Genomic DNA, 23,828 nt, shown 5'->3' with positions numbered 1-23,828 from the left:
CAGAGATGGTTCAAATCATTTTGGTATGGGGAGGAAACTACCTAAATGGCACCCCCTGGTGGTAAAAATACCTAATATTTTAAAATGGACAGGACAAAATTGCTATATTTTATTGAATAGTGATCCAGAATCTTTTCTTGGCATTTGTTCTCTGCAGCTTGCTTGAGGTTTCCTGTCCTTGGAGAGAATAATTTCTTCTCTTGCCGTCACTTTGACCTCCATCATGTCTCCCCAAATTGCAGACATATTCATTTGCAACCCAGTTGTGTCTTCCTTTTACAGAGCAGTACAAACTTCTGAGCGATCACATTGAACAAATGGCCACCGAGTAGCAACGCAACCTGCCTGCTGCATCAGGGACTCGAGTGCGGAAGCCAGTGAGGGCGGAAGGGTGGAAAACCCGTCTGAGACTACCAGAAAGCTAAGACAAGCTTTAAAAAAACAAAATAATAGAATAACCAACCTACTGCAATAAACCTGCATGATCGTCATCCAACTGTGTAGAGCTGCTCCCGGCAGCCCGTAGATATTAGGAGCTCGACCATCCAAGACTCCCACCTGGTTCTGCTGCTGCCTCCTTTCCTTAAAGTCTCCTCGCATTGACTACCTGAATAGTGTTCTGGGAGAATCTTCTGTCTGCGAGGTAGACAGAGCGAGTAACTGCAGGAGAGCCTGTAGAAGCGGAAAGCTGGACTTCCGAGGGGTCCACCTCCCTTGGCAGTGTTGCCGGACTTTACTCTCTGGTTTGTGCTGCTCCACTTTTGATAGCAGACAGCTGGTAAGCTTGAACATGTGTGCAAGGGATGGGCAGAAGCTGCTGGAGAAAGCCAAGGCCTCAACAGGTAAGGAAGCCTGGTTCCTGGAGGAGAAACAGGAACACCAGCAGGCAAAGAGGTTTGCTGTAGGCCCTGCATGTGGAGGCTCGGGGGCAGGTCCAAAGAGGTGGCCTCGTATCTTCCCCACCCACTTGAGTGTGTGCATAAGTTTGCAAGGATATTTCAAGGAGCCTTTCGCTGGGCCGTTTCTCTTGGCCGGTTTTCTATTGGCCGAATCCTTGCTGTGAAGCAGAGGTGCAGAAGAGCCCCGACAGAGCTGTCGAGAGGGTTTGGAGATCTTTTCAAACGGATCCGTGTTTCCGGCGGATCCCTGCTAGAAGTTAAGAGGGAGGCCTGACCCTGGAGTGCCCCTCTACGTATCTCTGGCAGTGTTTATTCCGAGCCGTATTACATTTCTCTCTGTGTCATGTGAATCTCCTGGAGTCGTCACTGTGGCGTTTTTTGAGTGGCAGCCCTGCAGAAAATAGCCACGAGGTATTGCCATTTTTCAACCCTAAGTTTAACAAAAGCAGAGGCAGGGCGTTTCCGTGGTGACTTTGGGGGCTTTTGCGTAGGCTGCTCTGGGGGCGCCTTCATGAGAGTCCAACTGCTGCTCACATGATCATGTTTGAACATGAGTTGAGGGGTGGGACGTTTAAGGGACATTTCTTGGCACATCCTGCTGGAATCCACTTTGCCAAAACTTCCAAGAGGATGTGGTTAAATTATACCCTCAAGTTTTGACCTCAAGATTGCTTCGATCCCAGTTCGTGGCAGCTGTCCTCTTCCATAGCAATTCCCCCCTCCATTTTTCTTGCCCTTGGATACTGTTTCAGAGTATACTGGTTTGTGTGAATCCAGAGTTATCAGTGACTACTGGTACAGTGGAAGTACGTATACTGCTTGGCTTCCTGGAGGGAGAGGTAGTAAGTAAAGGGCTGCTTTGTTTGTGTGTGTTTTTCAGGAACTCCACAAATTTACGTTTTCCTTCCAGTTGTATTCATGCACCTGTAACTTCTCTTGCAACCAGTAGAGGGTACCCAAGAACAGGTTTAGGAATTCATACACCTTGCCTTGCTGTGACAAGTTCAGGAACAGAGTGTGATATTTTTGGAGTTGCAGCAGTGGCGCAGCAGAACCTGTTGAAATTCTCCCTGTTGTGCTACTGTTAAAGGCACAGGTAGTATCTTTCCAGGTTCAGTGCTGAGAAAAAACTACTTGACAGGCAACCCTTAATCATCTCTGGAACCTTCAGACATCCTGCTAGGATTTTTCCCTGTTGCAGAGGAAGGTGAGATTAATACCCCCCTTTCCAGTTGCAAAGCAAAACAAATATGCAAAATCTCATGAGCTTCGTGGCTTGGCAGGAACCTCTTTGCAACACGTCCTTCTGCATCTGTCATGGGCTCCCAGTTGGACTCTTCATGTTTGCAAAGTCAGTCACGTGGGGTGGGAAACTGTCTCTGCCTCCAGCCTGTGGAGGCTGCAGGGCCATATATTTAACTCTATGCATATTGTCACGTGGTGATACCTTAATCCCTCCAGGACTCTTGTAATAAGTGCTGATGTGAACTTTTCCCTCCTGGATTCCATTATTTATTTGGAAGGAGAAAAGCACTGAGCCACCAGGGAACTCAGACTACAGTCTCTGTCCCAAGCTGTGTCACTAAGTGTGAATGGATGTTGTCTGCGTGAAAGTGGACGTATTTATTGCATCTCCGGGAACTGCTGGTTTGAGATGCTTTTTTTTGTCTAGTATTCCATTTCTTGCAGGGGACAGGAGATGGGGGGCGGGGGGGAAGTCCACTGCTTTTCTCGTTCTTCTAGCCAAAAGCTGGGGCCGGAAAGAGCCCCATCTCCAGCCGTATATCCGTTCGTTCCTTTTCCTCTGCTGAATTTTTGTTACTGTGTCATCTTGTGTATCTTTCCTCTTCCTCCCAATAAAGCGCTGTTTTTTCTTCTTAGTAGTATTATTAGTAGTAGTATTTAGCAATGAAAAATCTCCGTTGGTTTTGAAAACCTTGGACCCTTCTAATATAATTATAAACCAAGTATTTCAGTGTACCATTTGTGGCTTTCACTGGCGTTCAAAATACTCTATTTGACATATTTTTATATATTATATATGATGATAGATATCGCTCTTCATCCAAGTTCCGTTCTTTGATACCACGTGCTGCCATGTTCTGGTGCGTCGGGTGCAGTTGTTCGGCGGCTGATGTGTTGTACTGAGACTGTGTGATTGTACCCTTTTGTGGAATATTGCTGTTTTAAAACATGCATTGAGAGCACATCAAGTTTTGGTTATGAAAGGATGTGGGGAAATGAATATGTGGAATAAAAACCTTTTTAAAACCCTCACCTGAACTCTGTGTTTTGTTTTATACTAGAGAAATGACTAACGGGGGGAAGCGTTGAACATTTCCTTCCCACTGGCTGCTTTTCTGCTCAAAACTGCAGCCTTCGAAGGCTGCTTTTCATTTTAATAACAGCCACGACTGCAACTTTTAGGGCTTAGTTGAATACATTTGAGTGCACAGCTATCTTTTCTCTTCTAGAAGCAAAGCAGTACTTTGTGTTTCAAGAGTACAGTTAATATCTGCTGTGTTGAGGAGACAAATTTGAATTTGGTTCTGTCTCACCAAAACCAGGAAAAGGAAGTGACCACTTTGGAGGGCAGATTCTATGAAATCACATCTCCTTCCCTCCATAAACTCAACTCCCTCCCTAGGTACTTCCCCAAAATTTCCAGGAATTTCCCTATCTGGAGTTGGCAAACCTGGCTGGAGTAGAGGAGGGGAATACACAGCGGAGAAGGAAGGAAACTCTCGTACACATTGCTAGAAGTGTGGGCGTGCTTCTCTTCTCATTGCTCCTTTATCCTGTTGCCAAAGATCTCTGCCCTAAGTGTATCCATGTGCCCCGTGTTGCACTATGCAAAGGTTTCTTGTCCACATGCTGGGAAAATCTATTCAGTAGCATTTGCCCTCTAGATTTATTTCGATAATCTGTGCTGCCTTGTGGCTCATCCTGGACTCCTAATTAAAAAAATAAAAATGTAAAACTTCGTAAAACCATTCGTAGGATGTGATAAAGGTCATAAGTTTTTTTCTCCGGGAGTCCCCGTATGTATTTATTTAGGAAATATGTATGCCATCTCTCAAGAGACCTGCTTGAGGTGGCTCACAAAGTAAAAATCATAAAAAACAGCAACCTAAGAATTATAGCAAGCAAAACGATGAAAACAAGACAGAGCTATAAAGATGGCATAACCCCCAGCAGCCTAAAATGATGTCCAGGGCTTTTTTTCTGGGAAAAGAGGTGGTGGAACTCAGTGGGTTGCCCTCGGGGAAAATGGTCACATGGCTGGTGGCCCCGCCCCCTGATCCCCAGACAGAGGGGAGTTTAGAATGCCCCCCTGTGCTGCAGCGTGGTGCGGAGGGCAATCTAAACTCCCCTCTGTCTGGAGACCAGGGGGCGGGGCCACCAGCCATGTGACCATTTTCAAGAGGTTCCGGAACTCTGTTCCCCCGCGTTCCAGCTGAAAAAAAGCCCTGCTGATGTCCATAAAACTCTCCACAAGCTAAAAGAAGACCATAAATACAGGTGTTATGGATGGGGGAGTGTTTTCTTCCCTCCCTCTGTTCCCCAGTACCTCCAGTAGGGCTGTCACCACCCCAGATGAAACATGCTTTCCTTTCACCAGCCATTGGGGCAAGCTTGTTAGCCTCTGAGCGAGTACAGAGTTTTAGCACGTGACCAAACCATAGGCACGCAGGTGAGGACTGACGTACTGTTCTTAATGAAGAAAGGTCTTTATTAAATTAAAACAGACCAGAATACAAGGACCACAAAATAGATCTTGTACAAGGTTTGCAGCTACAAAAGAAAAAAAAGTTGCTACGATCTTAACTATCACATTAAGAGCTACCGGAGTATACCTTTTTCATCTCCTCCTGGAGACAGGCTTCCGGTACTGAGAAGGAGAAAGCAAACTGGCCATTTCAGCCCCGTCTGTCGTCTGCCCCCCAGGTTCTCACCAGAGCAGTACAGCAAAATGGCTGCAGGGTCTTTTTGTACCCCTTTTTCCCCAAGTGGTGGGAGTTCCTTCCCCTAAATCCAACCTCTCTCTTAGCCGCCATGGCTAGCTGGTTCTCCCTCATCCCTCAGTTCTCTGTTTTTGTGATGGTACCAAAAGGCTAGAACAACACTCAGTTATTTATCCCAAGTTGTCAAGTTTCCCTGAACATCCAAAGGAGAGGCCTCAAATGGGGCAAATGGCATTGCAATCGCCCTGCTCAGAAGCCAGTTTGGTATTAAAAGGCCGAGGCCAGATCGGATCAACTGCTTTAAAAGAAGGAAACCTTCAGTTTAAAGCCTGAGAAATGTTTTGGCCTGGTGCCTAAAGAACAGTAAGGCCTGGTGAGTCCTCAAAGGGGGTATTCCAAAGAAGAGGTGCAACTGCTGAAAAAGTCCCGTCTCTGGTTCCTGCCCGCCTCACTTCTGCACACCTGAGCACAGACAAGAAATCTTGGGGAAAGGAGGTCCACTTAGCGGACTGGGCAGTAGAGGCGGAGGAGATTCTCCAATATCTTGGCCTCAAGCCAATTAGGTGAGAGGGATTAACCATCATCTTGGCTGCAAAGTGAGACGGTCTATCTCTTCCCCCTGCATGGATGGGCAGGGAGAACCTTACAGAGCATGGGTTTTAAATGAAAAATCAGGTATGAATTGTGAGGAACTGAGCACCCCTCTGCCCTGGTAGCCCATGCTTGTAGCCCATGCCTTTGAGTAAGGAGAAATAAATGGCAATTGCTCCATGCTAAGGAGATGGCATTCCATACATGCTCAGAGACATTTTCCTTTGCATTTCCGGACTCAGCACTGTTCTGGAAAACAGATGGCTGGGTTGAGTTCTGCAAACTAAATCCCTGACAGCCTCTATTTTCTAGTTTGGGGTGGCTGGTTTTTTTCTTCTTTCTGTGCTAAGAGAAATCTATGCGTGCATCTCAGTGTAGTCACCCAGGATTGTATTTTATGAATTATTTTTAAAAACTTAATATTTGGCTTGTGCCTCATGTATCCTAAATGTTCAAAATACATCCCATAATCTCAGCCACCCTCACAACAGCCCTGTAAGGAAGGCCAGAATTATCCCCCTGTTGTTGTTAGGAAGTTTGTTTAAAGCCCTTTCTGTGAAGTTCCTAGTTGACCTAGGCTTATAAACTTTCATTTTCCTGGTGAATCTTTGCACTGAAATGGAGTCTTCCTTAGCAAAGCCTAAACAAGCCCTGCCTGCCACCTACTGGACAGCAACCGAAAATAGCAATAGCGTCATACCTTTATTAGGATCAGCTACCAAAGCTGCAAACACCTGAGCCAGTTTTTGTGGTCAAATTGCAGACTAGGGTTTTTCCAACATGCCCTTCTTTGATCTCCTTTGAACTTCAAGTTGGATCTTCAGTCTTTGCCTCTTCTCCAGTAAGCAGTTGGCAGCACTGAAATGGACAAACTAATATATTGATTTCCTATTTCCCCAAATCTAGATTGTGTATGCTGGAACCATAAAGCACAAAAATAACGTTGAGCCCTAGCAATAATTGTTATAATGAAAGCAAGTCTAGAGAGAAGTCATTTCTAGGTATCTTGCCTCGACTGTTGGTTGGCCCAGGTAACATGCGAGCGGACAGTTTCCTTTTGTTTGAGGGAGGCCACAACCGTGTTTGGTTACCATGGATATTCTTGTCTCTATGCACAAGCAGCCAGTTCTCCTTCCCTGGCCTGTACAGAACTTCTGATTCCCCAGAGAACAGAATCAAGAAATAGACACAATGAGAGCAAAAACATTTAGCAAAAATATCTTGTCTTTATTGGCCTGCATTCTCCTTCATAGCTGGCTGCTTCAGTGCTCTGCTCAAATTGTAGGGATTCTTCCTGCCTCATCTACTCCACTGGAAAAATGCGGGACCAAAGAATTCCTCGATGTTGGATCAGGTGAATGCCAACCATGTGTGCCGAATCAAATGAAGAGCCCTGATGGTGAGTGAAAAAGAGACTCAAAGAAGAGTTGCAGAGCCAAGAGCAAAAATTAAGGAGCTGAGAAGAGGAGGGGGTGGAGGTGGAACCTTGAAAATTCTTGCTGTAACTTCCATTGTGAGAGTATATGTTTATATACAGCATTTCTAGCACTTGATGATTTGTGACTTATCTCCAGCAGAGACTGTTAGCAGAATATAAGATGGATGCAAAGAGAGACTTAAGTATTGCAAGAGCAATTTGGGGGTGGTGTCAGTCCCTGGCAGTCAGGTCCCTCAAGCCCTCCACAGTCAACACACAGGTGTTCCAGTTGAAGTAGCTTTATTGAGATCCATACAGTACAGGTGTTCACCCAAAGGTGGCAGTTGGCAGAAGTGACAATTCAAACAAAGGCATAACTAATTATAGGGAAACTTCCCGCCCTTCGGGGTCCATTGACATTCTGGCGCGAAACCTCAAAGAGGTTGCATGGGGACAGATAAGTTTAGACTACATGAAGTACAAAGCAAAATACCCCAATCTCTGGGAAAAGATACAATGTGCGCTGCTAGCAGCTCTCCTCCAAGGACACTTGCTGGAACAAGTGAAAGTACGTATTTTCAACAGATAATGGAGGGGCCCAGTGGCCCTCCTGCAATTACTATCAGAAGGTAAGACACTCTCAGATGATCACACAGAGTTACAGCACATAATTCAGGCAAACAGAACAAAACAGCATTGACCATTATAAAATGCAGAATACAATAATGGCAGTTATGCTGGTATACATGAGAGGTGGGGCAATGCAGTACCCTGTATTGTTATCACACCTGGCAGCAGGGGTGGGTGGGGGAGAGGAGGTCTCTGTTATTGGAAACCCCCGCCCCAAGTATTGGGCACGATTTTCTCCATTTGTGATTGAGCCCAGGTGAAACTCTTCATCCTCACCCCTGTGAATGAATGCATAGAAGTCTATTCTATGGGTATCAAAATAAAGCAGGAGTCCAGTAGCAACTTTACAGAACAATAAAATGTATTTAACAAGTCAGCACTCACTTCTACATCCGTAAGACTGCAGGATTTATATTAAAGGATGCAAACAGAAAGGGAGGGCAGGTTACAAGGAGAAACTGAGTTAAAACATGATTAAATCAAAGAGTAATCAATTGGTTTGGCAGCAGCCTTAAGCCTGTATCAATATTAGTATTTCCCCAGAAATTTTGCTAGTGACTTTCCAGGCTTTTCACAGAACTACAACTTCCAGTCTTCTCATGTTGAAATTGTTTAAATTTGCAGTGTGGACAATGCACAGAAATTGACAGACACCGATGCTGATGTCCCACCACACAGGGACCCTAAGATCTGTTACTCTGGCATGGTTCACACATTGAGAGCTGTCCCAATCCTAGTTTGAGGGCAGAAGCGATTTTGAACTACAGGTTATCCAGTTTTGTTGCACAGTTTTGTTCCTCCATGAAGACTAGAAACTTCTTTTTAAAAAAGCAGAGTTCCCAGATTTGTTGAATGCTTAGCAATAGACTTTAAGGGGCAAAGGAAATTTCGAGGGCTGTGGCATTAGGGTCTGAGTTACATAGCAAGAAGCAAGTGAGGAAAACCCTGTTTTGCACCTTTCTGGTTTTTAGGTTTGAGATGTGTCTGTGTATCTGGGACCAATCAGAGTTCTCCTCCTTTGGACTGCAGTCGCTGTGTGAGTACGCTTCCCATAATGCCTATTTTTCTTAAATATTAGTGGAATCCTTTGACATTAACGCTTCTTAACGCTCACCCGTCCACCCCTTGCAGAGCACTCTTCCGCCCAGGACGCTGTGGGAGTCCATGTTCCTCGACGCCAGTTTCCTGGCTTGCAACGTAAGAGATTTTGCTCTGTTCCTATATTCTTGCTTTGACCAAAGTGGTGTTTTCTGTCTCTGGTTCTACATCCTGGTAATCTCCTTAGAGCTAGGTGCAGCAAATCATACTTAAAACATTTGGGCCTTTCTTTTCAGCTTCCTGCCCGCATTAGAGCTCAGCACCCTTCCTCCTTCATTTCTTTGAGAGCCAAAGGGACATGGTGGGGGAAGATTCATGCAGAATCTCAAGCTGGCTTCCAAGTCATTCCTGAGCCCTGGAATTCTTAATCTCTAATCCCAGCTGCGAGGTGCATGGCGTTGAGAGGAAAGCACTAGGCACATGTGGTTTGAGTCGTCTACTCCAAGTTCAAGACTGAATCCTGGCACGGCATCCAAATGCCGGTGCTCGGCTTTCTTGACCTTTGGCTGGAATGAAATCACACATGATCACAGCAGTGGGGGAGGGGAAATGGGGGAGATATGCTTTTTGCAAGCCTTCATCTGTAATTATCCAGTGTTAAGAGTAATTTGTGCCACCCTGAAGACTGACTCTGAACATCACAACAGAATATTGGCAAGAGATTTGCCCGTCTCCGAGCTGTGGCCCGACAGGGTTCCTCCAACCTTTCTAGAGAGCTCCAGGCGCTGAGCTGCAATTTGCTCATGTGTTGGTATACTAGGTTGTTGCCTCCCTCTCCAAACGTGCCACCCTAGGCAATCACCTATGTGTGTGCGCACATCTGTGGCACTCGGTCTCCCAGATCTGCAATCTTTTTGCATCTTTACTGCCAAATGGAAGAGTCAGTGCACTCTTCATTAGTTCTTTGGCTTCAGATTCCTTCTCCCTCCCGAACAAAGCAGTCAACTGTTCCTCCTTCTTTTGACCAGACCCTACCATGACTTTCTTTCTCCCCAGAATACCTGCAACGTGACAGCCTGCCAACTTCTCACCAACATGGTCACTATGGAAGCTTTCTCTCTGCACAATAGGGCCTATGATCTCTACACAAAGACTAGGTAAGTATCCCCATCCACTTTTGCCTCTGGAAAACTGGCTTTGCAAGTTTGGAGAATGATACGCCTGTAACAGAGGCAACAATGCAGCGAAAGAAGTGTGTGAAGCCCACAGAAACGGATTGTTTCTCTTGAATGATTTTGAACGCTCTCAGAAACTGTTGTCTGACTTCAGCCTTCAACTTCTGCAGATCCTCCATTCTTGCCGCCATTGTGAGGCTCTTCCTGGCATCAGGGCTTTTTTTCAGCTGGAACGCGGTGGAACGGAGTTCCAGCAACTCTTGAAAATGGTCACATGGCCGGTGGCCCCGCACCCTGCTCGCCAGACAGAGGGGAGTTTAGATCTAAACTCCCCTCTGTCTGGAGATCAGGGGACGGGGCCACCAGCCATGTGACCATTTTCGCCGAGGGCCATTTAAACTTTAAAAAACTCCCCCCTTGTTCCAGATGACCCAAAGTGAAGTCATTGTGCAGTCCTGAGTTCCACCACTGAGTTCCACCACCTCTTTTCCCAGAAAAAAAGCCCTGCCTGACATCATCTTGGAAGCAAACAGGCTATATATTTGCATCGGGCAAATGTATCTTTGGAAACTTGAATGTCTCCTAGCGAGGAGCCAACCGAAGAAGTGGGCTCTAGTCTGGGAACATTTTCTGCTTGTTAGTTTTTAAGGTGCCGCAGGACTCTTGTTTACTTTTCCTACAGCAGACCAACATGGCTACCCTTTTGGAATAAGTGGTTTGGCATGAGAGAAATCCATTGCTCACCTACAGATCTTGTCTCTTGAAGCCTGTTGTTTAGTCTGTGTGTGTGTGTATGTGTGTGTGAGAGAAAGACAGAAACCATTTGCTGGAAAAACACAGCTGGGTTTTCTTTTCAGGAGCCAAGACCTTCCAAAACTATGGTATGGCAGCTCTGAAACGTTTCCGTTTCCTCGGGTGTCTTTTGGGAAAAATTCCCGGGTAAGTCAAATGGGCTCCCACTGTTTATTTGGGGTGGGGAGTGAAGGAACGGAGGCAAGAGCTTCCCCTTATTGCAGCCTGTGGCAAGCCGTTTAAACTCATCAGCACTGTGGAAATTGGTCAAACTTATTTGCCCTGCTGTTGGGTGTGTGTGTTTCTTTTGGCCTTCTGTGCTGGCACAGAAAAATCTCCATGTATTTATTATTTATTTATGTCATTTATAGTTCACCTTTCTCACTGAGACTCAAGGCGGATTACATAGTGTGAGATTAGTACAATCAGTAGCAAGGACAAGGGCAGGCATTTCCATATAGCGTCAAGGACATTTCCATAAACAATGTCATAGAGTAAATTAATACAAGTTTACAAAGACAGAGCATTAGCAAGGATCCAATACGGGGTTGAAGAATTGCTGAAACAGAACATAATCAGTTCTAGGACAGACATTAGACAACATGAAGCACAGGTGGTATATAGAAGTACATATTTAAAGCAACAGATAATATGTAAGGCAACATATTGGTGAAGTCTGTGGTCCCTAACTCATTAGCAAAACATCTGAGAGCCCCTCCCTACAATACAAAAGCCTTTTTGAATAATTCAGTTTTGCATTGTTTGTGGAAAGCGAGGAGAGTGGGGGCTCTCCTGACCTCCTCAGGCAGGCTGTTCCACAGGTTAGGAGCCGCCACAGAGAAAGCCTGTGTACAGGCTGTTGATTTCACCCATGTGCAGCTTGGCACCTGCAAGAGACCCTGTTTGGATGAGCAAAGTTGCCATGGAGGGACATAGGGAGGGAGGCGGTCCCGTAGGTATGTAGGTATTTGATCATTTATTACAGATGCCACACAGAACAGACATGATGTATTTATGGGTGTGATGAATATACCAACCGTCACATCCCAGAACCAGACCCTGCACATGGGAAATCCTCATCAGATCATGACATATTTTGTTGTGCATTTCAGAGCTTCTGTTAAGGAGCAGAACTGGGGGGTTTGCTCAAGGGATCCTGGCCTTCCACTTCGAGGGGTTTTCTCAGCCAAGGGCAACCCCCCCCCATTTAACCAAAGTAGTTTGTGGCCTTTCTCAAAGAGGAATGAGCTAGAACGTGTCAGGAAAGACTTTTCTCTATTTGAGACCTGGGTTGTTTCCACATGCCTTACATGCCTGTGGAACAGTGCACGAAAGACCCAGAAGTCACCATCTTCTTGCACGAAATCACGCCAGGAAGATGCTGTTATTTGGGAGTTTTGTGCAAAATCGTGCAAAACTCCCAGATAACAGCGTCTTCCTGGCACGATTTCGCACGAGAAGATGGTGTCTTCTGCGTCTTTTGCACGATGTTCCACAGGCAGGTAAGATGTGTGGAAATGGCCCTGGGAAGCCGGTAGGCATGTAAACAAGTCTCAACTGGGTGCCCAATGGATGAGTGCAAAGCCACTTCATATCTCAGAGAGGTTTGAGTGCTGTGAATCAAAGACCGCTCTCAGGGCTGAATCTGAGGCAACGGTCAGCTATGGGAAATCAAACTGGGTGTCTCTGTGTACAAGAGAACCTTTCTTTTGCCGCTGAATTCTAGTCCATTTCTGTTTGTGTGGGACTAGAAAGTAGACATTCTAGGATGGGATGTGTGACTTCCCAGCTGGCTTAAATGCCAACATGCCTCTGTGAAGTTAACCACTGGTACCCAATGAGAGTGCTGAGCTAGTTTAGGTGGGTAGCCATGTTCGTGTGCAGTAGAATGGCAGGATTTGAGTCCAGGGGCACCTTAGAGACCAACCAGGTTTTCAGGGTGTAATCTTCCAAGGGTCAGAGCTCCCTTCTCGTGTCTGAATGCTTACACCATGTCGAAAACACCTTGAAAATCTTTTTGGTCTCTACAGTGCCACAGTGCCTGGCTAGTCTCTCATGGCATTCTTGAGAAGAATGGACCAACATTTGTCTGACTTAGCAGAAGGGATATGAAAGTGACTTCATACCCTGTCCAGTGATGTCGATTGCTTGTGTCCCCCCCCCCCCCCCGCCTCTTCTGCAGGTCCACTTACAGGTTACAATGTATGATGTGCGAGGAAACTTCTTAGGCTGGGAAGATGTGACCGGAGGCACATTGCAGGTGTGTGGATTTCTGTTCTCCAGTCTGTAAAATGGGAATAACATTATTCACCTTTTCTGAACAGCTGCTACGAGAAGTGTAGAATTCAGTACATGAATAAGAGGCGAGAAGCCCATTATCCATCCTTAGTGATGTTCTCGTAACTGGGGTAGCTAGTATCTGCTGGATAAGGGACATGGTATGGAGAGGTTACCTGCATGCTCAGCTGACAGCCAGGCTCATATATTGGAGAGAATTCAGTAGACCTGGGTTCAAATCCCCACATGAAGTTCATTGGGTAATGTATTGTCGAAGGCTTTCATGGCTGGAGAACGATGGTTGTTGTGGATTTTCCGGGCTGTATTGCCGTGGTCTTGGCATTGTAGTTCCTGACGTTTCACCAGCCGCTGTGACTGGCATCTTCAGAGGCGTAGCATCAAAAGACAGAGATCTCTCAGTGTCACAGTTAGGAACTACAATGCCAAGATCACGGCTATACAGCCCGGAAAATCCACAGCAACCATCTTCATTGGGTAATGGTGGACCCTTCCTGATTTCTCTACCTAGCCTCCCCCACAGGGTTGTTGTGAAGATAACATAGGAGGGGTCAAATCACACACACTGTTTAGGGAAGAAGTACAGGCTAACCATGTCATGTGGCCGATGCAGCATAAGTAAGACAGCCAGAGGTGAACTAATATGCATATTTAATTCAGTGTGTAATTAGCAGAATTTGCATGCCAATTTTATGGGCGTCTCAGGAGGTGTTTTTGGGTGTGCATCATTTCTGTCTTCTTCCCTTCCCTTTTTTCTCCTAGCTCTGTCCAGGCAGCCAAGATGTACTGGATGCTGCCTTCACGTTTGGAACGTCGTACCATCAGTCTGTAAGAGATGCTTAGCCTTTTAATCTCCCATCAGTAGATATGGGTCTGTTTTGCAGGAAGGGAGAAAAGATGGCTTTGTGAAAATCTTGATGTCAGGGAACAAGAGGCCGATAAAATAGAAGCCCACTTCAGCCTTGACCCACAGCTATAAACATCCTTTTATGTGGAACTTCACCTTTGCCAAGTGCTTCATGCAACGTTAGTTTCACTTACATTCATTTATTTACATCCATTTTTCTCTTTACCAAATTTATAGTTAATACAATGATTCTAGAAGCAAGGAAAGATAAAACCATCCATCGTATCTAATCCAATATATGCTGTAAAACAAACAAAATCAGATAAAAGGACATCGCAGCAGGTTAAACGCTCAGAACAAAACGTAATACGTTTGTAAGTAGCTGTGTTTTAAAGGCCCGTTTAAAAGGGCCAAGTTTCCAAATCTGGACAGCTTCAGAAGAGAGCTTGGGGCCTGTTACAAAAACGAGCCCTTTTCTGTCGCAGTTGCCAAACTGATAAAAAATCAAGAAGTTCATGTCTTGATTTTAGAGGGTAGAGAGGAGCGTAGAGGGAGAAGGCTGTGATCCTAAGAACCTGCCTTGCGCGGAAGTTGGACCAACTAGCTCAATTTTGTCAACTGTGATTGGCAATGGCTTTCCAGGGTCTTGGACTTTCCCAGCAACCGCTGACCTGCTGGATGCCATCCACATGGTTTGGCACCAAACCACAGTCCTTCCTCAAGAGGGCGCTGTGGCAATCATCTCCAAAATTCCACCTCCCCTTCTAGGCTCTGAACCAAACTTTGTGATTTGGGCCTCCTGCAAATCCAAGTCTTGGCCAGTCCATGGAACTCCAACTCGATGGGTGGGGGAAGAATAAGCCTCAGCTTAAAAATGGGTGAGGAAAAACATTTTTCTTCAGATAGGGATTTGGAGGCTCCAGTTAAGTGAGTCAGGTTAGCTGGGACTTTTATTTGGCTTTTTAAAGGTAGGGTGGGTTGGCTTCGGGAAGAAAGCATTTTTTCAGGTGATAAAGAAGCACCTTGGTAAAAGCTGGGAGCACCAAATCTACCTAGGCAGTTTCCGAGGGCCAGGGAGTGTGAGGTGAAAGAGGTAAACCTACACCTTTGAGGAAATCTGCCTTTTAGTAGCCAGTAAACTGCCTCACCTAAAAAGGAAGCAAGAATCTCACTTCCTTGTTTATTGGCTGATTTAAGCCAAAACATTCCCTACATAACGCTTACTCTGTTGAACACCTATTTTTTCCCCTGTAAAATAACGTTCATCCATGTCAAGTTGAATATTTAGTAAAAGGAGGATTAAATTTACCTCATAAGTACACCCAATATCCTTATTGAAGAAGAAGAGAACTGTGGAGGAGAACACACAGTTCACACGTGTAAAGGGATTTTTCTGAAGACCCCTCAGAAAAATCCTGTGTGAGCACTGTCAAAGCTAAATATTAAATATTTAGGCAAAGTTTCCGTTGGTAGACAAATTCTTTCTCCCACATTTTAGAGGAATAAGTTGCAGGTCAACTCGGCCTTACATTGAGGAAGGAATGTTCTTGTAATTGTAAACATTCTCTCCTGTTTTCTCTTTGCAGCTAAGTACTAGCCTTGGATAAGCAGTTAGCCGGGGAGGTTGTAAGCCCATAACAGAAGTATGGCTCCAGGGCTTTAATATGTTTATATTACAGTACGATCTGATTGTTCTGTCACTCAGACTTGCTGGGTGCCATATATTTTGAGGAATGTAGTTCTGAAGAACTCTTTGTAATAACCTTCTGATCTTTTATTCTGTAAACAACCAGTACTGAGGCTGTTTAAAGCCCTCCAATGGAACTGGTCTTTACACATGTCTTCCAATGTGTCACGGGCTTATTAAAAATAATAAACCCGTATTTCTTTGAAGATCAATGCCTTTGGTGCCTTGATTATGTGTGAAGTTATTTGGCTGAAAGAGGGGTATAAATTGAAACGCAAAGTACTTTAAATAAATCCCCTTTCAACACGCTACCGGTCCTTCTTCATAAACTCGTGCCATTCATTCTCATGAATGTGGGAGGTTGGCGATTCAAAGATAAAGAGAGGAGGGGGCATTTTAGAAAGCTTCCAGGCAACTACAGGGGACCTTGAGGGAGGGATTTCCATACCACGTAATTCTAAACCTAAAAAAGCCTTGAGTCTAGCATTTAGGTGCCTTTGAGTTCCACCCTGCTCTGCTTCCATCTGTAACCGCCACACAGACTCATTTTTATTTATTTAAAACATTTGCACCCTACCTTGACACTCAGCTATGGCCCTCAAGGTAGAAAACAGTTAAATTAAAATCAGCTTTAAGAACAATACATATATGTAAGACAGCAAAGTAAAACATCAGCAGGAACGAATGTCAATAAGAGAACACCAAACAAAACGAAGAAGTTTTTCCCTGCTGATGGAAGATGATAATGCATGCTACCTTTCGCCTTTTCTGTCTGGCAGAAGGTCTCTGACAAAGAATTGGTTTTTTTTCCAAATCTGCCTCCTGAGAGCTTTTAATTGGAAATGTCAGAGACTGAATCCAAGACTTTATGTTTGCAATGTGCATGTTTTTAATACTCGGCCAGAGCCACTCCATGAGGTCTTTAAGAGAAGGATACACCAGCTTCAATTATCCATGAAAGATCATTTTCAAAATCTGGCCTGGATGCAAATAAATGAAAGAAATATCTTCTGGTACTGTCTATGTAGTGCCCAGATTGCTCTAGTATCTCTTGTGTGTTTCATTACAGTGAACTCTGAGTGATTTCAATGTCTCTCTACATGAGACACCTTACACGAGGATACTCGAACGGAGATGCAATGTTAGCCGGGAAGCACAGTTTTAAAAGACCAAGGCGCTGTCAATTTCACCTCTCTACCAGGGTAGTTTAAAAGACAGAGCCCCTGGAGATGGTTCCTCAGCCGGTTTGTTAATTTCACCTAATTTCAGGAGGGAAGTTTTAAAAAACAGAGTTGGCCAAGATGGCTCCTCAGAGGGTTTGTTAATTTCCTCCTGGCCTCCAGAAGGGGAGGTGAAATTGACAGAGCCTTCCAGGAGGTGAAGATTAAATTAACAAACCCTCTGTTAATGCAGTATAGAATTGCAGCCTTGGTCCATGCTGTGTTGAGACTTCGCATACTCTAGGTTTTCTTTTTAAATGAGTAAATAAAGAGGGTGCCCTGACCAGGATAGCCCAGGTGAGCCTGATCTCATCAGATCTCAGAAGCTAAGCAGGGTCAGCCTTGGTTAGTAATTGGATGGGAGACCTCCAATGAACACCAGGGTTGCAGAGGCAGGCATTGGCAAACTACCTCTGATAGTCTCTTGCCATGAAAACCCCACCAGGGGTCGCCGTAAGTCAACTCTGACTTGAGGGCACCACTCACACACAAATAAAGAGGCTTAAGAAGAGCGTGTAGAACAAACAAACTTATCTTGCTGACTCTGTTTGGTATGGGACAATGATGAGTGATTTCTTTCTCTTTTCCTGATCTACATTGTTGTAGTGCTCTCTGGAAGTCTTATATCTACTGCAAAGATATCCTGAGCCCACGTTTTATGAGCTTTTCTTGCAGTATGACGATGAGAAGGGGAATGTTCGATGGTGGCCAGTCCCTGTCGAGAATCCCGCAATACGAACAAGCAGCACAGGTGAGACCTACCTTCTTTGGCTCCAGGTAAAAGTGCATGTTAGCTGCGTATCTGTTCTTTGTGGCTCATTTTCTTAGCCTTGGACCCCATCCTTTACAGGCCACATATCCCCAATCCCTTCTCCTTCTGGCCCCTAAGCCCTTCTAATCTGAGTCTCGGATGCAGAAAATTCACTAATCGGCTTCTCCAAGCTGTTCAGTAGTCTCTGCATAAGTATACAAGTTGTGCCAGCAAGAAGAAAGGCAGGGCTGTCATGTCCAGTCCTTCCCAGAACCCCACCAGCTCTGAGCACAATAAAATCAAAAAAAGCTTATCCTAAAAATATTTGATTTAAAGATTGCAAACTAGAGCCTGTGTTCTTCACCTCTGGCATAACCTTTTCTCCTCCTTGCTTCTGTCAGCATCGCTCAATTCTTGGGCATTTAGAAGATTCTTTCTTGTTGATGGGCTCTCTGGCAGAAAACAGAACTTGACCAATCCCCCGGAAACTCTGACAGTTGCAACTGAATTGGTCCTCAGGTAAACAAAAATAAATGTGATTCCGGGATGCAAGAGGAAAGAGCAGTAGACTTCAGAATTTTGCAAGGAAAATAGTGTCTCTGAGCATGTTCAGAGGAGGCCTTTCAATAGGAAAATCTGCAATTGCAGAGTGGCAGGTGATTGTTATGTGCATACACCGTGTGCCGCTGCAACATATCTGTGCATTTTCCTTATGTATCTGCACAGGCTTTGTTGGTTAGTCCCATTCTATGACAGAAGCATACGTGGAGTGGAACAAAGTCCTCAAAACTGAGAATTTGACAGCATTAAGGCAGAAGAATTGAATTTCTGAAGGGCATAAATGTCCTTTTGGAAAGACACATTTTTCCCCTGCAAAACCAAAAAATTTTGTGTCTGGTGTGGCATACCTTCCCGTGCCTCCTGGAAAGGAGACTCAGCCCGATGCACCCAGACTGTGTAGAGAAAGAAGCTTCCAAGGCACAGTTGGTCCCGGAGCCTAAGCCCCAATTTTGCTTACATGTGGATATCAAATACTGCCCCATTTATCTGTAGCTTATTCTTTCAGTATGATATCCCCCTTGCAGTGTGCCCAAGGGCACCTGCTTTTAGGCCCACTAGCATCCCGAGGTTTTGCATGCTTCCATATATTAATCTTGTGTTCCCTTCTGTCCAATTAACACCCTCCTCTTGCACTGCAGCTCAGCTCTCCCATTGCAGGCCGAAGATTCATCACTCATCCCTCTAATTGCTTGCTTTGTCCTCCGGTTAAATCTCCTCCTCCCACCCCCCTTTTCTTGGCTTTCTACAGAGTATACCTGCCAAGTGGTAGCCCAGGAAACCACCCCCCTTTCCTTTTGACAGTGAAATATGCAGAGCGAGGCAGCCCTGGAATCGTGCAGGCAAGTGCTGGGTGGTGAGAAAGGTTCTGCCCCTCTCCCTTGCGGGGGCGGGAGCTGGGAATTCATCTGCATGGTAGCAGCTGAAGCATTAAGAGGGCTGGATTTCTCCTTCATGTTCTCCCACCCCTGCCTGCATCCTTGGCCTCCGGCAGCTGTAGCTTTGGCAGGTGTTAATTAGAAGCAGGCTGGAGCATGCCGGGATATTTGCAGGGTCAAAAATGTGTTTTCGCTTCCACCTGCCTCAGCTCCTGAGCTTGGACACAGCAAGTGAGACCAGAAGCTCGAAGAGGCATCCTGCCTTTGATGAGAGAGGAGGTCACCCAGGAGCAGGCAGGGCCAGGGCTCCTTTGGGCTGAAAGCTCAGAGCGTGCAAATGATGGTAATTCCACACTTACACACACACCCCGGACTAAGAGGTGCAACCTCACATCTGAATGTTCAGGCCTGTCTCAGACTCAGCTGCGCATCAAGGTTTATTCCACGTTTATTTGGAACGTCAGCTCATTCTTTTGCAAAATGTAGCCCCCGAGGCTGCTTTATCCAGGTGAAGAATGGCACGGGGAGGTGGGCGGGTGGCCTCCATTCAGAATTAAAATAAGGCTGACCGTACGTTTTCCCTAACAGAAGTAAAAATCGTTGTGGGGGGCGGGGGGGCGCCTTCTGCTGGCAAGAAAATGGCAAAAAAACCCACCCCGCTACATTTCCAAGAAAATAAACTGGGGGAAAAACTCAGAGTTGGGATATTTGGAGACACCCCAAGGATCCTATCAGACAGGGCAGATGCACACATTGCAAGCTCAACAAGGACCTTGAGCAGGTGTGTTCCGGGAGTTCTCTGCTGGAAACTTGATTCCGTGGCATGCGTGAACCTTAGGGGCTGTTTTCATGATCTAAAACAGGCCTGGGGAGCCACTATTGGACTCATTGGGGAAACATACATTAGTTTAATTTATTTGATTTTTACTTGCCCTTGGGGCTGGTTGCAACAATATATTAACAATAAAACTATTTAAAATGCAATACATAGAAGTAAAACCAGTGACATTATCAAGTTAAAACCAGGTTACCCAAGATGGTTATCAATGTTCATATGTACAGATGGCTACATGTAAACGTCCTCAAAGACTCCTTGGGACCATTTCTGGTTAGGATATGGTGCAAGTTGTATTTAAGTCCTTCCTACCTGTGCCCCGTGCCATGCCTGCCTGAGATGGACCTCTGTGTGCCAGTTCGAAACAGCGAACTTCCAGTGTATGTTTGATCAAATGTTCTCACGGCTTAAGGACTTGTAATGTGTGAATAGGCCAAGGAGCTCAAAGCCATGACTATGGCCCAGGCATAATTTCTCTGGATCTGGTACAGAGATTAAAAAGGACCGTCTTAGTTTTTACATAGCCTGGCTGGGCGATTGTTCCTTCTATTAAGAACAGAATTATCTGCAACCGTTAGATGGTTTTCTTTGTTTGGAAGATTGTTAAAAGAACGTGTGTGTGTGTGTGTGTGTGTGTGTGTGTGTGTGTGTGTGTGTGTGTGTGAGAGAGAGAGAGAGAGAGAGAGAGAGAGAGAGAGAGAGAGAGAGAGAGAAGGGGGCACTCAAGCTTTCCAGGTAGATCCATGACAGCAATCCTCATTTTTTCAGAAGTGTTTTCCAAAGCAGTAGAAGAGATTGGTCTCAGCAGAGACATTTCCCACTACCTGTGTGACTGCAGCTGACGTCCTTCCCCCTGATTCCTCCGTCCTTTTTCTCCGCAGGCGTCATTTTCCACCACTTACAGTCATGATCCTGGAACAGCTCAGCGAGATACAGATGTGAGTGATTGTCATGTAACGACTCCAGAGGGAAACTCAGGCTAGACTTTCATATCCCGCAAGACCCTTTCTTGCTTGGGCTGCAATACGCAAACAGATTTATTGTGGCGTAAGCATTCGTGATGGCTCAGTTCAGACTTAAATTGGTTCATCATGGGCAGGAACTCTGTATATTTGAGGGGGGGTGATCCTTCCCCTTTTCTCCTGAACCCAGACTGAAGAGACAAGTTTTCACCTAGCTCTATCGTGCTCTGATGTTCCAATGCCATGGCTCCCATAACTGGGAAAGAAATGAATTGCTGCAGGGCTTTTTTTTCTGGGAAAAGAGGTGGTAGAACTCACTGGGTACCATACATGCACACACAAAGTGCTCGCACGATCCCAGGACCTCGTGATGACATCACTTCCGGGAAGTGACATCATCACACAGGCCATAGCCGCCCCAGGAGTGCTCCCACGCTCCACAGGGGGTCCAATTTGGGCCCAAATCAGCCTGGAATGCATCGCTGCCACGTGGGAGAGCATCCCCTGCCTGGCGGTGGCCCGATCCTGGCCGTTTTGGGTCCAAATTGGGCTGAATCGGGCCTGAATTGGCCTGGAACAGGTTGCTGCTGGGGGGGGGGGAATCCTCCCCTGCCTGGCAGCGGCCCGATCCTGTCCATTTAGGGCCCAAATACTGACCAGTCGGATGTTTTTAAGAGGTGCTGGAACCCTGTTCCCCTGCGTTCCGGCTGAAAAAAAGCTCTGAATTGCTGTACTTATTTATCCCAGGTAGGTTGCCACTACATCAGACTGGCTCTCTGTTTGTTAAAGTGCCTGCACTGAGAAATCATGGCAAACTGGAGGGGAGGAAGCGTTTGAGTTTCTCTACATGTTACTAAGTACCTAGGGATGCTCAAGCGCAGGATTGTATGTGTCGTCCTCAATTCATGTGCAGGCTGTTCTCGCCCGGCGCATGTGAATGCTGCTTTCACAGGAGCTCCCTTTGTGTGACTGCATCGGCAAGTGATTCTGGAGGGCAATGCGCCAATTCAGCTCTGTTTTTGCTGAGAGAACAAGTACTGTAGGCTCCTTTGACTTGCCTTTTTGCATTTCCTGAAGGGGTGAGGAAGTGTCAAGATCTGCATTTCCGTGAGTGAACCTGGGGGAAACTGGGATACTTTTAGCAGTTGAGGAGGAACTGATGTAGAACTGGTAAATGCATTTATACAGAACAAATTGAAGTGTGACTGTGCAAGCGAGTGCATGTGAAGCGGGAAGGAGGACGCGTGAAAGGAGGTTCACTTGAGTGTCCCTTGGTACTTCCTAATGTGTACTTCAGCCACTATGGACTACATGGCGGGGGGGGAGGGGGAGGAAGGGCACAAGCCTAGCTTGGTTTGCACCCATCAGAAATAAGCTCTTCTTTGCTTATGATCTTTGACTGGCGAGTTCGTCAAATCGGATCCAAGGGCTCCCAATCCACCCAAGTTTATGCTGTGCCAAAAGTTAATCTTTAAGGTGGCGCACGTTGTCATGTGTGCAGAAAGCAGAGGAGGCTGACGTGTTTGGGAAGAGGTGGTGGTGGTGGTGGAATGAGTGGCGGGGAAGGAAAGATTTTGAAAAAGAGTCTTAGTAGGATTGGTTGCGGAAGAGGGGCAAAGTGGGGAGGAGAGCCTTGCGCATTGTTTCTGTTCTTATGAGGACACGTGGCGGATCTCTCCAGAGCAGCAGATCTCTCCAGGATGTGTCTGAGCCTCTTGCAGCCGCTGCTTAATTGGAGCCAAAGCTCTCCAAGGATTAGTCTTCGGACTTAGCTGAATGCCAGGGCTCAGCACAAGGAATGAATAATGCTTTTGAGCATGCGCAGAGGGAACGGAGATGCAGCTGCCAGTTGCAAGCAAGGGGAAAAAAATCTTTCTTCTTACCTGAAGTCCTTTAGCTGGAGCAGCCAGGGATTGAACGAACATCATGTAATGTGGGGTGGGGTGGGGCATGGCAAGTGGGTCTGTCTTTTGCTTGGCCTTTGATCTCTGAGGCGCTGTCTGTCTTGCGTGACAAGCGGGCGCAAAATGGCCTTATCTCTGCAGCAGATGGCCCTCGGTTGGTTTCAGCTGTCAGGAAGCTGATTGTCAAATGCTCATCAAGGCTAAGATGTAGCGACCCCTCCCTCCCGGCTCAATGACCGGGTGACGTTTGTGCAGCATTTAGATGCTGGTGGACGGCTGCGGGGAGGAGCCGGCATGCCCTGTGTCCTGTTTGGGAAGAGGCAGCATTTGTTGGGGGAAATAGGCTGAAGTCCCTTTGGGTGAAGGATCTCTCTTTCTTTGGGGGTCAGATGTGGGGCAGCAGAATACTTGCCCTGCAGGAGTGCCTGTCTATTTGGTTACAAAGCAAATGACCCCATAACACTCCTGCGCTCTCGCTCCTTCCGATGGAAACAAATCAACTTAGCCCCTGGAATTTCTCTCTGTTCAGAGAAACGGGGTGCACATGGCCGGAAGAAGCTGCCTTGTAACAAGTCAGACCATTGCTCCAGCAGCAGTACCTGTGCTGACTGGCAGTGGCTCACCAAGGTTTCCGACAGAGAGGGAAGCCTCCAACCACCAGCAAATCCTTAACTGCAGATACTGGAACCTGGAACTTGGTGCTCTGCCACTGAGCCCCGGGCCCTTTCCCTTGAAGGTGGGAGTACCTTTCCCATGCTACTATTTGCAGTTGCAAGGGGAGGACTATATACACAGTATATCACCGAGGAGGAATTCCGTAGCACAGAAATACCCTCCACAGCACTTTAACATCTTCTAGTTGGCCTCTGCCTGGTTTAATGAAGCACTGCCTTAAGATGCTATATGGTTCAGCATGGACTTGAATCCTCTGTGCCACGTGCAACTGTGACCACCCTAGGGGAGGACTGTCATTTTGTTTGGGAAAGAGCAAGACTCCAGTAGCACCTATAAGACTGATAAAATTTGTGGTAGGGTATGAGCTTTCACGAGTTACAGCTCACTTCTTCAGATAATAAGAAGTGCTATAGGTGCTACTGGACTATTTCAAGATGGGTAGTCTTGTTAGTCTGTCTGTAGCAGTGGAAAAGAGCAAGAGTCCAGTAGCACCTATAAGACCAACAAAGTCAGTAGTAGGGTATGAGCTTTCGTGAGCCACAGCTGTATCTGAAGAAGTGAGCTGTGGCTCACGAAAGTTCATACCCTACCACCAATTTTTTTAGTCTTTTAGATGCTTCTGGACTCTTGATCTATCTTGTTTGGGGTTCTACAGACCCCCTTTCCAGGATGCTCTGATCACCAATATGACACATTTGAGTGAAGTTTT

General features: G+C 46.1%; 2 protein-coding genes across 4 annotated transcripts in view; both read left to right on the top strand.

Annotated features, from left to right (window-relative positions):
• The window catches only part of KIAA0513 (KIAA0513 ortholog), a 58,209-nt gene extending 55,033 nt beyond the window's left edge, over positions 1–3,176 (top strand). For all 3 annotated transcript variants that reach the window (XM_055000638.1, XM_055000640.1, XM_055000639.1), the window contains exon 12: positions 283–3,176. In XM_055000638.1, coding sequence (XP_054856613.1) covers positions 283–332 — 50 coding nt within the window. In that variant the 3' untranslated portion in view covers positions 333–3,176. The remainder of the gene's footprint in view (positions 1–282) is intronic.
• A 3,431-nt stretch (positions 3,177–6,607) lies between these two features.
• LOC129343817 (meckelin-like) overlaps positions 6,608–23,828 on the top strand; it is a 35,321-nt gene continuing 18,100 nt past the window's right edge. Inside the window, exons 1-11 of the mRNA XM_055000180.1 lie at positions 6,608–6,854; positions 8,474–8,538; positions 8,634–8,699; positions 9,597–9,697; positions 10,573–10,654; positions 12,690–12,767; positions 13,565–13,630; positions 17,163–17,307; positions 17,709–17,826; positions 18,617–18,707; positions 20,460–20,516. Coding sequence (XP_054856155.1) covers positions 6,647–6,854; positions 8,474–8,538; positions 8,634–8,699; positions 9,597–9,697; positions 10,573–10,654; positions 12,690–12,767; positions 13,565–13,630; positions 17,163–17,307; positions 17,709–17,826; positions 18,617–18,707; positions 20,460–20,516 — 1,077 coding nt within the window. The 5' untranslated portion in view covers positions 6,608–6,646. The remainder of the gene's footprint in view (positions 6,855–8,473; positions 8,539–8,633; positions 8,700–9,596; positions 9,698–10,572; positions 10,655–12,689; positions 12,768–13,564; positions 13,631–17,162; positions 17,308–17,708; positions 17,827–18,616; positions 18,708–20,459; positions 20,517–23,828) is intronic.

This window comes from Eublepharis macularius, chromosome 16, assembly GCF_028583425.1.
Source record: "Eublepharis macularius isolate TG4126 chromosome 16, MPM_Emac_v1.0, whole genome shotgun sequence".
In the NCBI taxonomy this organism is placed as follows: Eukaryota; Metazoa; Chordata; class Lepidosauria; order Squamata; family Eublepharidae; genus Eublepharis; species Eublepharis macularius.
This window is presented reverse-complemented; position numbering and strand designations above follow the sequence as displayed.